The sequence below is a fragment of the Festucalex cinctus genome, chromosome 8, assembly GCF_051991245.1.
Source record: "Festucalex cinctus isolate MCC-2025b chromosome 8, RoL_Fcin_1.0, whole genome shotgun sequence".
Taxonomy (NCBI): Eukaryota; Metazoa; Chordata; class Actinopteri; order Syngnathiformes; family Syngnathidae; genus Festucalex; species Festucalex cinctus.
Window position 1 is genome coordinate 9,871,263 of NC_135418.1, and position 14,701 is coordinate 9,885,963.

Genomic DNA, 14,701 nt, shown 5'->3' on the forward strand with positions numbered 1-14,701 from the left:
GGCAATACAAATTTTAAATCATATTTTTTCTCAAGGACAATCAATATTGAACATGACGTGCACATGTACTGTATATAATTTTCTCTCATAGTAGAAGAATAATCAATTGGATTTTCAAAAAATGAAATGTGTTGGATTTTTTTCTGACGCTTTGATGTGAACGAGTTCAATGTAGAGAAGCTCTTGAAGGAAGTTGCATGTTACCTTGAGATTTCTGTGAACAATGTGTAGAGAGTGGAGGTAGGCGACAGCTTCTAAAACCTGGCGCACCACATTGCTGGTATCCCGCTCGGAGTAATAACCTTGGTCCAGGATCCAGTCAAAGACTTCTCTGCCTGTTGCACTGAGGAAGAAGAGGAAGTTATTTATACTGTTACATGTTAGACATCTATGGTGTACTGTATCTTTATGTTTATAATATAAAATATAAATATCAAATTTGAAACGCTGTAAACAGTTTTGCTACTCATGTGTACAGTATATGATCAACACAGCGGGCCAGGAAGGATACAAACAGACATGTTTCCTTCCTTCAAGCTTACAGTTCAAGAAAGAGCAAGTATTCCTTTTTAGTCTCAAAGACGTCCACCAGCTGGAGAATATTGGGATGCTTCACCCTGAGGAGACCAACAGTCAGGATGAGAAAAACCGATCCAACACGTTACAGTAACATTTTACTAAAAATAAGAAAAAAATACATTATGTAATCCATTTGGCAAATTAGTAAAGACATAATATATATAATTATTACGTTGGTGATCAGAAGTAAAAGCCTTTGAGAGAAACCTGATGAATTGAAAATTCAAATGAAGTGACAGTGATTAGCAGTGAGCATGTGTTACTAATCAGCAGCATCAATAAGGGAAGCTTGTCAGGAGCCGATTTGTGGTTTCCCCTAATGATGAACGATATTACATTAAGACTTGAATGACAGCCTCTTCTACTCGTTTAATTACATTTCCCAGCAATTACTGTATTTGTTACTGTTGACAATAATAAAGTGCCTACTTCTTTCTTGCTGACAACTAAGCCATAAATAAACGTGAACAAGTGAAAGAAACTACAGACTGGAAGTTGGCACTAGAGCTTAACAATATCTTGTTATAATATTGAGATATGAGCATTCAAGATATTAACACTGCATAATCAACAACAACAACAATATAGAATTTTTAGGAAGACTTTTTGAGACACCGGGCAACATCGTAAGTTGTGAGAGTTCCTGTCTGAAGATAGGCAAAAGCTGCTTTTCCACCAACAAGCCAAGGATCTTTGAGTTCTGGGTAAAGGGAGTTCTTGGTTGTAAAAGTTCAGCAGTGAATTTAAAATTGTGTTTCCACAGCGTCTTAGAGTTCTCGGTAATAAATTCAAATGAGTTTGATCAGCCCAGCTGATGTAAAAACAATTTGACCAATCAGCCTTGGTCATTGCAGCCCGCCTCCTCAAAGTTCTTGCCTGGCTCAGCAAGACCCTGCTGCTGAGGTAGTAGTTGGATGCCCCATGGGGAATTTAATTACCCTGAAAATTGTTGGTGGTGTAAAAATGCAAAAACTGAATTTTACCAAGGTAATCTGAAAAGTTCTCCGAACGTTCCAGCGATGGAAAAGCCCCTATAGTTAACTAGCAAGAGTTCCTGGCAAAGAATCTATAGACTTTTCACTGTAATGTAAGGTCGAGCCATACGCACGTGTGAATATTGATACACTTCAACACACAAGAACACCTGTAAATATTTCTTGCATTCAGATATGTTGTCTTTTTCAGACTCTAAAACAGGGGTGGCGAGATCCGGTCCTCGAGGGCCGCAGTCCTTCAGGTTTTGGTTATTTCACTTCTTCAACACAGCTGATTAATGATCAGCTCATCAGCAAGCTCTGCAGAAGCCTGGTAACGAGCCTGTTAATTGGAATCAGCTGCACTTCGAGTAGGGAAATCTATCAAACCTGCAGGACTCCGGCCCTCGAGGACTGCAGTTTGCCACCCCTGCTCTAAAATAATCACACTGCAACTTCCAACAGTTACACCAGGGGGTCTCCAAGTTTGGTCCTCGAGAGACCCTATCCAGCCCATTTTCCATGTCTCCGTCCTTCAGCACAGCTGAATCTAATGATCAGCTAATCAGAAAGCTTTGCAGAAGCCTGATCCCAATCATGAATCAGGTGTGTTAGTGGAGAGAAACATGGAAAACAGGCTGGATAGGAGCTCTCGAGGACCCAACTTGGAGACCCCTGAGTTACACTATAATGCGTTTATTATTTGTTCAAAAGAAAAATGTTTGAAAATGTTTGCCATTTTGTTAGTAGTTCAGGATTTTCACAGTGGCAATAAAATGTGAACCCAAGTTCAGACAAGATGTATTCCAAAACAATGAGCATTTATTTTCCAAAAACAAAACAAAAATCAAACAAGACAAGAAGAACCAGGCTACTACATCAGAAGAAGCTCCAAAAACAATATTCCGAGTAACAAACCAACCACAAATGGGAACAAGACCAGACAGCAACAGAAGCAGCAAACACAACCAACCAACAAGGACTGAAAGGAACAAAACATGAAACAAATCTAATCTAGACAGCAAAACACAGATCAACAGTTCTACTTTATTGACTGATGACATATGTTAATGTGGATGACTGACTGAGTTCTAAACAAAAATGCTACACTTTCCACATAGAACAAATGTTATGTTTTCAATTGTCCCACAGTTGAAATTTATCATATCATAATGTATCGATAACATCTGGCATGAACAGAATGACATGACATTTTCTCTGTATTGTTCATCCCAACTCTGATTCAACATTATCGTTTATCACACTGTTTGTGTAATTGGTCTCCAAAAAATAAAAAATAAAAAATATATATATATATATATACAGTTTGAACTATGCATAACTCAATTGTAAGACTCCAGACAGAATACCACACATGTGATATCTTTATGAAAAAAATAAAAATAATAATAATAATTAATTAATTAATTAATTAAAAACACATGCCCCTGCTTATATGCCTCTTGAATTTGAATGCAATTTGACACAGCCCTACTTAAATGAGCTATTACAGAGAAACACAACTTGCATCATCTTGGTTTATTTCTACTATCAGTCAAAAGTTTGGACACAGTTTTTCATCCAATAGCACTAAAAAGTGTGCCCAAACGCTTGACTGGTAGTTCATTTCTTTGCTAGTATGACAGTGGGCTATGCCCAGATCATGCTTATATGGGGTTCAAGAAGAGTGTTCAACAATCAAATCCAGGGAGAGAGATTGCATGATTAAAGGAACTCACATCTTTAAAATGAGGATTTCATTTTTTGCAGCTTTGCGCACCTTCCTTCCATCCTTCTTCAAGAACTTTTTGCATGTGTACATTCTCATCGTGTTTCTGTCCTTGGCCCTGAAGATCTCGCAGAACTCCTCCCTGAAAAAAAAAAAAAAAAAAAAAAAATTCAAGGAAATAGGCAACGTGACTTTATTTAATGTATGCCTGTTTGCTGAGGTTTTTTGCTTGTTTGTTTCTCAAATCACATTGTTGTTTTTTTTCCTCTACCCTTCCCTTATGTTTTCTTTTCATGTGCAAATATGAGGTGAGTCTGCGGAACCCCCATTCTATATCACCTCGTAGGTCGTCCTATTTTGTTTTGTTTCCTGAACAGGTTGTGTCTGTTCCACACACTGATATTTATGCTCTGAAATTGATACCATGTCTTTATACTTTAAATCGATTCACAAATCAAAATATGATCCCATTACGTTGTTGTCTAATTGATATGCGGTTGATGGAAACTACTAGGGGTGTGCCAAAAAATCGATTCATAAAAGAATAGAGATTCTCACTTATTAATCGAATCGAATCGATATTAATATCCAAAAATCGATTTTATTTAAATTAGAAATGAAAAAGAAGGGGAAAAGGCAGTTGTAGCCCACATGCTGTTTTTGTGGAAAAAGGCACTTACAATACAAAATTAATAAATGTTTAAACAAACAAAAAAAAGACACTTTAATGTCTTTGTCATTTTGTCTTGCAGAGCAGACTGGAGTAGATCATGACAATGTTGTGCATATCTGTAAATTGAAGCAGAAATCATTTGTCAATCAAATAAGTTCGAATCGAAAATCGTTTGAATCGAGAATCGAAAATCGATTCTGAATTGAATCGTAGACCCAAAAATCGTGATCGAATCGAATCGTGAGACAGTCAAAGATTCCCAGCCCTAGAAACTACGTTGCTAAGGTTTTCATGGTGAAACAATTCTTTAGTGTGGAAGAAGGAAATCCAAACAAAGCCAGGCTGAACTTAGAGGTTCCACTTTATCTTTATACAATGAGTTGTAAGAAATACAAGGGGAAAAGTTTGTTGCTATTTATAGTACTCACGATTTAACAATTTGACCCATGTCATACTTGTCTGTCACGTCTGAAGGACTGTGATAATCCTTCTTTTCACCAAATGTTAAACAGCCAAATGGCATAGCCACTCCTGACCTGTGGGGACAAATAGACAGAGACAGACAGAGAAAGAGGTGAATATTAAATAAGGAGATACATTTTCCATCTTTGTCATGGGAGTAATTTCCTTACAGTCTCATTTTGTGTCGCAGAATTTCAGTAGGTGATGTCTTGGCACAACGTGGTGCCTGCTGTCACATAGAAATACTTTTGCAATAAAGAGGAATTTTAAAAAGGCTCCGGGGAAGCATTAGCAGCTTCGATAACTCATGGATATAGTGGTGATGATATTCACATGATCCATTTCAGGTTTGTGGGTTCACTGGCGTTTATATCAGTTGACTGGAGTGAGAGGTGGCATGTGCACCCTGGACAGCTCACCATTCAATAATGGTGAAATAAGATATTTGCATATGTAAACACAATTAAGAGTACAGTAGTACTAGATGCTCTGCTTTTAATCCCTTCACACGAGGATATGTTTTGAAAGGCTGTGTTTCTTTCTTAAAACAACACTTATTCCTCAAGGGTAACCTGTCTGTGTTAATCAGAAGTTCATTTTAATGCTCGTCGGCTGTCACAGAACAGAAGTGAACACAATCAGTTGGGCTGTGTGAATAAAAAGGTGAGCCTTTCTAAATCAGTGCGCTGTAAAAATGTATCCAAATGAGTGAAGAGTAAAATGGATGTTTTTCACACTGTTTTGCACACCGCACTCATGCTGGCAGCCTGGATGATAGATGCAAACCCAAAATCGGGCAAATTTTGTGAGTTTGCACAATCATCCAGTCAGTGGGATGGATGGATGGATGGATGGATAGATAGATAGATAGATAGATAGAAGCGCAATCTGTTAACTCATTCACTGCCAGCCCAGTAAAAATGGATCTTTGACATAGGGCTGCTCGATTACGGGAAAAATAATAATCCTGATTATTTTTGGCAATAGGTGAAATCACGATTATTTAAACGGTTATTTATGTTTTGGCATGAAACAAGAAAATGTTTAAGTGTTTAAAAATATTCGGACCAGAGTAGAAAAAAAATAGAAACACTATAATTAAGTTTAGAACCAAACAGAATTTATAATAATATATATTTATTTATGTTGGCAAAAACGTGAAAGTTGGAGCCTAGCATATGCATTGTGCAGTCGGGCAATATTTGTTTTATTTTTTATTTTTTTGGTGCAAAACAAGAACATTTTTAAACATAAAAAAAATATGTTAAGACAAATAAAATTATTTGAAACATTATATTCAAGTTCCTTTTGGATGAAACAAAATCGATCAAATTTGTTATTTTAAAATTAAAAAAAGGTGCAAAAATGTAAATTTAAACAAATCAATAATCTTTTTAGTTTATGATTATGCTGATTTTGTAATTGTGGGGTGTAATAATTGAAATTATAATTGAATTTCGATTAATTGCACAGCCCTACTTTGACGTGTATAGCCGTCAGTGGCACTGAATGAGTTAATTGTAACTGAGCAAGCAGACCGAAATGCCATTTTTAATAACAAAGCTCAGCAAACTGTTGTTTGAGGAAGAAAAAAAAGTGCTCTCTGGACTCCCTTTTTCTCATTGGAGGCACGGCTTTGTGTGCTGTACTTGATGTGAGTGGGTGACCTTTGCTGCCTCTGCATCTCTTCGTGTCACTTTCACTATACCGTCCATTTGATAAATGCTTTTGCTCAGCAAAGTTGTACTCCAAAAGAGCATTTTGTAATGTTTCTACCAGCTAAATCAAGCAAACAAAGATGGTAAAGTAAAGCTATTCGGCAGGAAGCTATAAAAAACTAAATAAATAAATAAAAAACAGTTAAAGAGTAAATATAAAACTCTTATTTAGCGCAATTTTAAGCATTTTCCCAAGTCAACAAAGGCCAGATTTTCAGATGTCTCTAGAGCAATTTTTCTTCTCCAACCTGTCCGGAAAACAGCTGAGGTCACCAATCGTAAATGTTCAACATTCTGTTGTGTGGTTAACAACAGGGTTGTCCGTGCCATGGACTAAACAGAAACAAAACGATAGTCAACCAGGAAGCAACCTTTGGTATGCGCTGTTGCAAAAAATGTTTAAAAATCACGGTGTATAACATATTGTGTGGCAAAACACTGAGAAAAGTATAGTGAAAAGATGTCATATGAAAAGGGATGGCTTGTAACCCCATTATGGCACATTTGCCCTAATCACTACCAGCACTGTTAAAGCATTCACTCTCTCTGTTATCAATTCTATGGATTGACCAATCAATGTCTGCAGGCGCTTTATTACTCAGATGGCCACGTGTCTTCCACAGTGGAGCATCTAAAATTTACGAGAGTTCAAATGGATTGTGATAAAGATGCTGCTTCTGTTTAACAAAGACAGCTCCATCCAGATTAGGGAAGCGTATGAGAAAGATGATATTTCTGAGTCTAAACATACTATCTGGCCATTTGTATGCACGGAGTCAATACATTTAAATGATTAGGAACCTTGGATTGATTCTGCTACTATGCTATATTCAGGAACTACATCCTCAGGAATTTGACAATATCATTACTCTTAAAGAAAATAAAAAAAACTTGCTCAGCGTAATGCTTCCACATTAGCACGTTTTGGAAAACATTCATTTAATGTTTACTTTTCAAATCCATCCTTTTCTCCAGCCCCCCCGCCTTCACACTGACTTTCTGGCTCAGCAACTCACTGAACTGCTGACTACTCGGAGCCAATGCTGATTTACTGAAGTGAAGTTAAACAGTGCTGAGCCTCAGCATTTACCAACTACATTTTATACAAACCTTCTGCCATGAGCAAGATGAAAAGCCTTCTTTTCTATCTGTGTACGGAAACAACACAAATAAAACATTTTACCCGCAAAAGGTCAAGAGTAAATTTCACCAAAACAACGATGACATTTAGCCTCCATTTTTTTTTTTTCAAAAACAAGGGTGGTGCGTTGCAGTAAAGGTTGACTTTTTGGTTAAAAAAAATATTATGGATCAGTAAACAGAACCACAAATTAATCTAACCTATTGTTTATACTGTTTATCCAGTTCCAGGTTTTCGTGGATGGATGGATGGATGGATGGATGGGTGGGGTTGGGTGGGTGGATAGATAGATAGATAGATAGATAGATAGATAGATAGATAGATAGATAGATAGATAGATAGATAGATAGATAGATAGATAGATAGATAGATAGATAGATAGATAGATAGATAGATGGATAGATGGATAGATGGATAGATGGATAGATGGATAGATGGATAGATGGATAGATGGATAGATGGATAGATAGATGGATAGATGGATGGATGGATGGATGGATGGATGGATGGATGGATGGATGGATGGATGGATGGATGGATGGATGGATGGATGGATGGATGGATGGATGGATGGATGGATGGATGGATACTAGATAGATAGATAGATAGATAGATAGATAGAAATTTAAATGGAAATTTAAAATTGGTGCGTGAACGGCGCAGTCCTTGACATGCCAATGGAGGTAAATGGTGGTAAACGGGAGCTCAATTACCTGCTGGTTGAGTTGGCGCTCCTGTGGCTTAAGCCAAATGGTGGCAGGTATTCCTCATTTGTTTTATTGTATTTTTTACTTTCTGGACATGTATTTGGCACCTCTGATTGGGTGTGAGGCAGTTGTCACATGTCACTAATTCTGTACATACACAACCTCCTAACTAGTGCCGTCACTGTTAAATATTTGTAGAATCGATGAATGATTATTCAATCGATTAATCGACTAATCGGATTCATTTTAAGTTGGCATTTTTCCCGATTACTGTTTATCAACCAGTGATTGGTGTTTATTTCGTACTTCGTATTCATATAGTGATTAAAAAAGAGGGATTGATTTTTGTACTATGTTACTGGTTCGGCCATTGTTTTCCAAAGTAAAAACAGATGTTTGAAAATGTCTTAGTTTGATTAACAAAGAAGATAATCACTGATTATCTTCTGAAGAAGACGGATTATTAATCAGTCTTCTTTCATTAAGGCCAACAGAAATCAGTGAACAATTACTGTTGACATGCTGAAATCAGAGGATTTGGGCAATTTTAAATTAAAAAAAAAAAAGACTCCAAACGATTACTCGATTATTTAAATAGTTGTCGATTAATTTGATAAATGATTACTTGTCAATGAATCGATTCATTTTGACAGCTCTACAACTTACATAATCCCTGTAAATGCATTTCGCTTGCTTTTTTTTCTTGAGGTGGTATCACAGTTTGAACATTGTTTTTTCTTTTCTTTCTCTCAATTTTTGCTTGCTATTTGTTTATGTTTATATGTTATGTTTACATGTTCAATAAAACTTCAAACTTCAAAAAAACTTCAAAGAACATGTAACCAGAGGTGCCACTTCCTGTGTGTAAGTGTTTCTAAAATGCCAGTAATCTAAACATACTACCATCACATACACTTCCATGGCTTTTTGCAGGCTCAGTGTGAAACAGGCTACCTCCATGCTCAGAACCTCATTGGACATCCTGCATGATTATTATCATTATCATTATCATTATTATTATTATTATAATTATTATTATTATAATTATTATTATTTAATTGATGTTGATGTAAATTTGGTGTCTCTTAAATGTTTTATTGCACTAATTAGAGCTGCACTTGACAAGGCGGGGTCAAGTAGGACTCAGACGCAGGCGTAAGGTAGGCCACCAAGGCAGCAGGTTTATTTCCGGCCAACAGAGCTCTCCTCTCAAACTGAGAGGAGAACAGGGAGGGGAAAAAGTGGAGAACAAAAAGCGCTCCACTAGGGAGGAAAAAACAGGCAAAAGGTACTGGGGACAACAGAAAGCGCTCCGCTAGGGAGGAAAAAGGGCACAAGGCAAAAGGGGTAACTAAAGGCGCTCCAAAAGGGAGGAAAAGGCACAAAAACAAGGCAGCAACGCTAGGCAACATGAACGAGGACATAAGGACTGTGGACGCTTCCATGCACTGACGGTGACACTTCGGCACTGAGGGGAGAATGCAGCTGGCTTTTATTGTGTGGGTTGATTGGTGGCAGGTGGTGATAATCATGGGCGGGGACCGGTAATGAGTGAGCGGCAGGAAGGGCAAGTGACCTGGGGTGAGAGGAGAGTTAGGATTTCAAAGTAAAACGGGAAACATGGATAACAAAACAAAAGCATGGGCCGTCACGCCGGTGGCGGCGTGACAGTACCCCCCCCTCAACGGCCGGCTCTTGACGGCCCAGGAATGTCAGGGTGTTCAGCATAAAAGTCATCAATGAGCGAGGGGTCAACGATGAACCGGGAGGGGACCCATTGCCTCTCCTCCGGGCCGTATCCCTCCCAGTCCACTAGGTATTGTCTCCCGCGGCCCCGATTACGAACATCCAAAAGTTTTCTAACCTTGTAAACGGGGCCGCCTTCAATCATCTCCGGGGGGGGGTGGGTCGGGTTCGGAGGGCACCAGTGCGCTTTCACGGACAGGTTTGACTTGGCTGACATGGAACGTGGGATGGATTCTGAGGGATCTTGGTAAGCGAAGACGAACGGCGGCAGGACCTATGGACTTGGTTACTGGAAAAGGCCCCACAAATCGTGGGGCCAGCTCTGGACATGGTACCTTGAGCCTGAGGTGTTTGGCTGATAGCCAAACTCGCTGGCCTGGGCGGTATTCTGGTGCCGGTCTCCTCTTCCGGTCGGCGGCCCTCTTCACCCGGTCTCCCTGGCGTTGGAGCGCCGTCCGGGCCGCCGACCAGACCTTGTGGCACCGACGGATCATGGCCTTGACCGAGGGGACCGTTGCCTCCTCTTCTAGTTCGGCGAAGAATGGCGGATCGTAGCCGTGGACGCATTTAAACGGGGTAAGACCTGTGGCAGATGTGGGCAAAGAGTTGTGAGCAAGCTCGACCCATACCAGGTACTTGCTCCAGGTGGTCGGGTTCTGGGAGACAAGGCATCGCAGTCCGGTTTCAAGTTGCTGATTCAATCGTTCTGCCTGTCCATTGGCCTCAGGGTGGTATCCAGACGTCAGGTTGGCTTTGGCACCTAGAGCTTTACAAAATTGTGACCAGAATCGGGAGACGAACTGTGGTCCACGGTCTGAGACGATGTGCAATGGAAAGCCGTAGAACCGGAAAATGTGGTGGATCATGATATCTGCTGTGGTCTTGGCGGACGGGAGCTTGGTTAGTGGGATGAAGCGAACCATTTTCGAGAATCTGTCAACAACTGTGAGGATCGTGGTTTTACCGTGAGATGGGGGCAGTCCGGTTACAAAGTCTACTGAGATTTCTGCCCATGGTCTGGATGGGATTGGTAGTGGCTGGAGTAGACCCATCCGGGACTGAGTGGACGTCTTGTTGCGGGCACAAGTCGGACAGGCGGCGATGTACTCTTATGGTGGTCTCCATTGCCGGCCACCAGAATCTCCTGGCAACCGCATACATGGTCCTGCGGACTCCAGGATGACAAAACAGCTGTGATGTATGAGCCCAGTGTATCACCTGAGACCTTAGTTCCTCAGGCACGAAGAGTCGACGTGGCGGGCAAGACGTTGGGGGAGTGACGTTGCGCAGTGCCTTCTTGACATCGTCCTCAATTTGCCATCTCATGGCTCCAACTATGCAGTCCCGGGGCAGGATGGTCTCAGGCTCGGCTTTCAATGGCTCGAATTCGTGGACTCTTGACAACGCATCCGCCTTGACGTTTTTGCTGCCTGGTCTGTAAGTCAGAGAAAATACGAAGCGGTTGAAAAACAAGGACCATCTGGCTTGTCGAGGGTTGAGTCTTTTGGCCTGGCGTAAGTATTCCAGATTTCGGTGATCGGTCCAGATCACAAAAGGGAGTTCGGCGCCTTCCAACCAGTGTCTCCATTCTTCAAGAGCCACTTTTACGGCGAGAAGCTCCCGATCTCCGACCGAATAATTGCGTTCAGCTTTGGATAATTTTCGTGAGAGGAAGGCGCACGGATGTGTCTTGCCATCCTCTTGACAACGCTGAGACAGCACTGCCCCAATTCCAATGCTGGAGGCGTCTACCTCCACCACGAACTGGCGTTTGGGGTCAGGGACCCTGAGGATTGGGGCATTGGTGAATCGTGCTTTTAAGTCTCTGAATGCCTTTTCGGCTTCCGGGTTCCACATGAACCGGACTTGTGGGGAGGTCAAGGCGTGTAGGGGCGCGGCAATGGTGCTGAAGTTTCTTATGAAACGACGGTAGAAGTTGGCGAATCCGAGGAACTGTTGAACCTTTTTCCGAGAGTCCGGCGTGGGCCACTCTCGTACGGCGCTGACCTTGTCCGAGTCCATCTCCACCTTCCCGGGTGAAACAACAAATCCCAGGAAGGAGATGGTGATGACGTGGAACAGGCTCTTCTCAGCTTTCACGTACAGATGATGATCCAGTAGGCGTTGCAGGACTCGGTTTACGTGGTCTCGGTGGCTCATTAGGTCAGGAGAGTAAATCAGGATGTCGTCCAAGTAAACATACACAAAGTGATCTATGAAGTCCTTGAGTACTTCATTTATCATGGCCTGGAAGACGGCTGGAGCATTCGTGAGGCCAAATGGCATGACCAGGTACTCATAATGTCCTCGTGGAGTGTTGAAGCCCGTCTTCCATTCATCTCCCTCGCGGATCCGAATGAGGTGATAGGCGTTCCGGAGATCGAGCTTGGTGAAAATCTTAGCCTGTTGCAGCTGATCGAACACCGAGGACATCAAGGGCAAGGGGTACCGGTTCTTAACAGTGATGTCATTCAGGGGACTGTAATCAATGCATGGGCGTAGGGATCCATCCTTTTTACTCACGAAGAAAAAACCTGCGCCTGCAGGTGAGGAAGACGGTCGGATGAGGCCGGCTTTCAAGGAGTCGTCAATATAATTGTTCATGGCTTGGCGTTCTGGTCCTGAAACCGAGTACAGTCTCCCCTTGGGAATGGTCGAACCGGGAATCAAATCGATCGGGCAGTCATACGGTCGGTGTGGAGGAAGAGTCATGGCCTTGGTTTTGCTGAAGACCTCCCGCAGGTGGTGGTAGCAGGAGGGAACAGTGTGCAGGTTTGGGTACTCTTCTTGAGCCGGTGGGACGAGAGTCACCTGGTGAACCTGGGCTGTGGAGTTTCGGGGTGAGGGTGGTTCCAACCCGTGTGAGATACAGTCCGTTCCCCACTCCAGAACGACTCCAGTGTTCCAGTCGATTCTGGGATTATGTACACGCAACCAAGGATGGCCCAGAACCAACGTGGAGGACGATGCGTGAAAAACATGGAAGCGGAGAGTCTCCAAGTGAGATCCGATTCGGACTTCCAGAGGTTCAGTGATGTGGGTGATTTTGAAGAGCTCTTTGCCATTCAGCGCTCTAGCCAGGATGGTCGAGGAAAGGGGTTCGGTGGAGGCTCGTATTTGCCTTACGAGCTCCCAGTTCATGAGACTTTCGTCGGATCCGGAGTCGATAAGGGCTGACAGATCTGTGGTGACATTGTGGTGGGCTATCTGAATTTGCGTGAGTCTGTGGTTCTTGGCGGGTCGGGGTGACGGGGAACTCACCGGAGAGTTGCCCTTCGTGGTGCAGGATCCCACCAAGTGTCCAAGACCACCACAATAGTAGCAACGGCCCTCTCGGCGTCGGCGCTGTCTTTCCTCTTGCGAAAGCCGAGCCCTTCCCAGTTGCATGGGTTCGTCGCTGGCGAGGTCCACCTCTCCTGGTTCCGGTCGGGAAGAAAAGATGGGTTGCAGCCTTCTGGCCTCCGGTTGCCGTGACCAGGGGGTGGGTTCCTCCCTCCTTCGAGGTCCGCCGATCTTAGCCAGCTCCTGGCGACGATGATCGGTGCGGATGGCGAGGGAGATTAAAGCGTCCAAGTCCGTGGGGAGTTCTACGGGAATCAGAAGTTCTTGAATGGCAGGTGAGAGTCCTTTTAAGAAATGATCGTGAAGTGCGATGGCGTTCCAGCCACTGTTCGTTGCCAATGTTCGGAAGCGGACAGCGTAATCGCTGACAGGTTCTTTGCCTTGTTGAAGCCGGCTCAATGCTCGTGCCTTCTCTCGGTCGTTGTTCTCTGGGTCAAAGACTTGGCGCAAAGCGACTTGAAAGTCCTGTTCACTTTGACAGACCGAGGAACCCCTGGCCCATTCCGCGGTCGCCCAGGTTTTGGCCCGTCCCGTCAGGTGAGACACCATGAAGGCCACTCGGGACCGGGCTGTGGGAAATGCCTGTGGTAAATGTTCAAAATGAATGTCACATTCTGTGAGGAAAGTCTGACAGCGTCCGGGTTCACCGGAGTATCGTTCTGGGGAGGCCAGTCTCAATCCTACCCCGGTGAATGGCGTGGTCGGTACAGAGAACTCAGGGTGAGGAATCTGTCCAGTGGGAGCTGGCGCTCGACGCCGTGAAAGGCCTACCAGCTCGTGGACCTGGCTGGTCAATTCCTCCATCCGGGACAGCATGGTCTGTTGGATCCGGTCCTGGTTGTTGAGCCGGGCCTCCTGGCTCTGCAGTGCGGCCTCGACCATGCCTGCTGGGTCCATGCTGGCCGAAGTGTACTGACAAGGCGGGGTCAAGTAGGACTCAGACGCAGGCGTAAGGTAGGCCACCAAGGCAGCAGGTTTATTTCCGGCCAACAGAGCTCTCCTCTCAAACTGAGAGGAGAACAGGGAGGGGAAAAAGTGGAGAACAAAAAGCGCTCCACTAGGGAGGAAAAAACAGGCAAAAGGTACTGGGGACAACAGAAAGCGCTCCGCTAGGGAGGAAAAAGGGCACAAGGCAAAAGGGGTAACTAAAGGCGCTCCAAAAGGGAGGAAAAGGCACAAAAACAAGGCAGCAACGCTAGGCAACATGAACGAGGACATAAGGACTGTGGACGCTTCCATGCACTGACGGTGACACTTCGGCACTGAGGGGAGAATGCAGCTGGCTTTTATTGTGTGGGTTGATTGGTGGCAGGTGGTGATAATCATGGGCGGGGACCGGTAATGAGTGAGCGGCAGGAAGGGCAAGTGACCTGGGGTGAGAGGAGAGTTAGGATTTCAAAGTAAAACGGGAAACATGGATAACAAAACAAAAGCATGGGCCGTCACGCCGGTGGCGGCGTGACAGCACTTACCAGAAGCAGCAGCGGACAGCAGTGATGAAGAGTGCATAACGAGGGGAAAAGCGCCGGACATTACGTAGGAATCCAATGAAGAGATGGAAAGTGAAATAAATAAGCAGGCTGCTTGGATCCAAATAAAGTTAGTGTGGTTTAAGAGTGGCCATGCATAC

The 14,701-nt window shown here is 43.4% G+C and overlaps 1 protein-coding gene across 1 annotated transcript in view; it reads right to left on the reverse strand.

The window, feature by feature from the left end:
• camkvb (CaM kinase-like vesicle-associated b) overlaps window positions 1–14,701 on the reverse strand; it is a 35,182-nt gene that overhangs the window by 5,635 nt on the left and 14,846 nt on the right. Inside the window, exons 2-5 of the mRNA XM_077530744.1 lie at window positions 4,384–4,491; window positions 3,293–3,424; window positions 543–617; window positions 205–343 (exon numbers count right to left, since the gene is read on the reverse strand). Coding sequence (XP_077386870.1) covers window positions 205–343; window positions 543–617; window positions 3,293–3,424; window positions 4,384–4,478 — 441 coding nt within the window. The 5' untranslated portion in view covers window positions 4,479–4,491. The remainder of the gene's footprint in view (window positions 1–204; window positions 344–542; window positions 618–3,292; window positions 3,425–4,383; window positions 4,492–14,701) is intronic.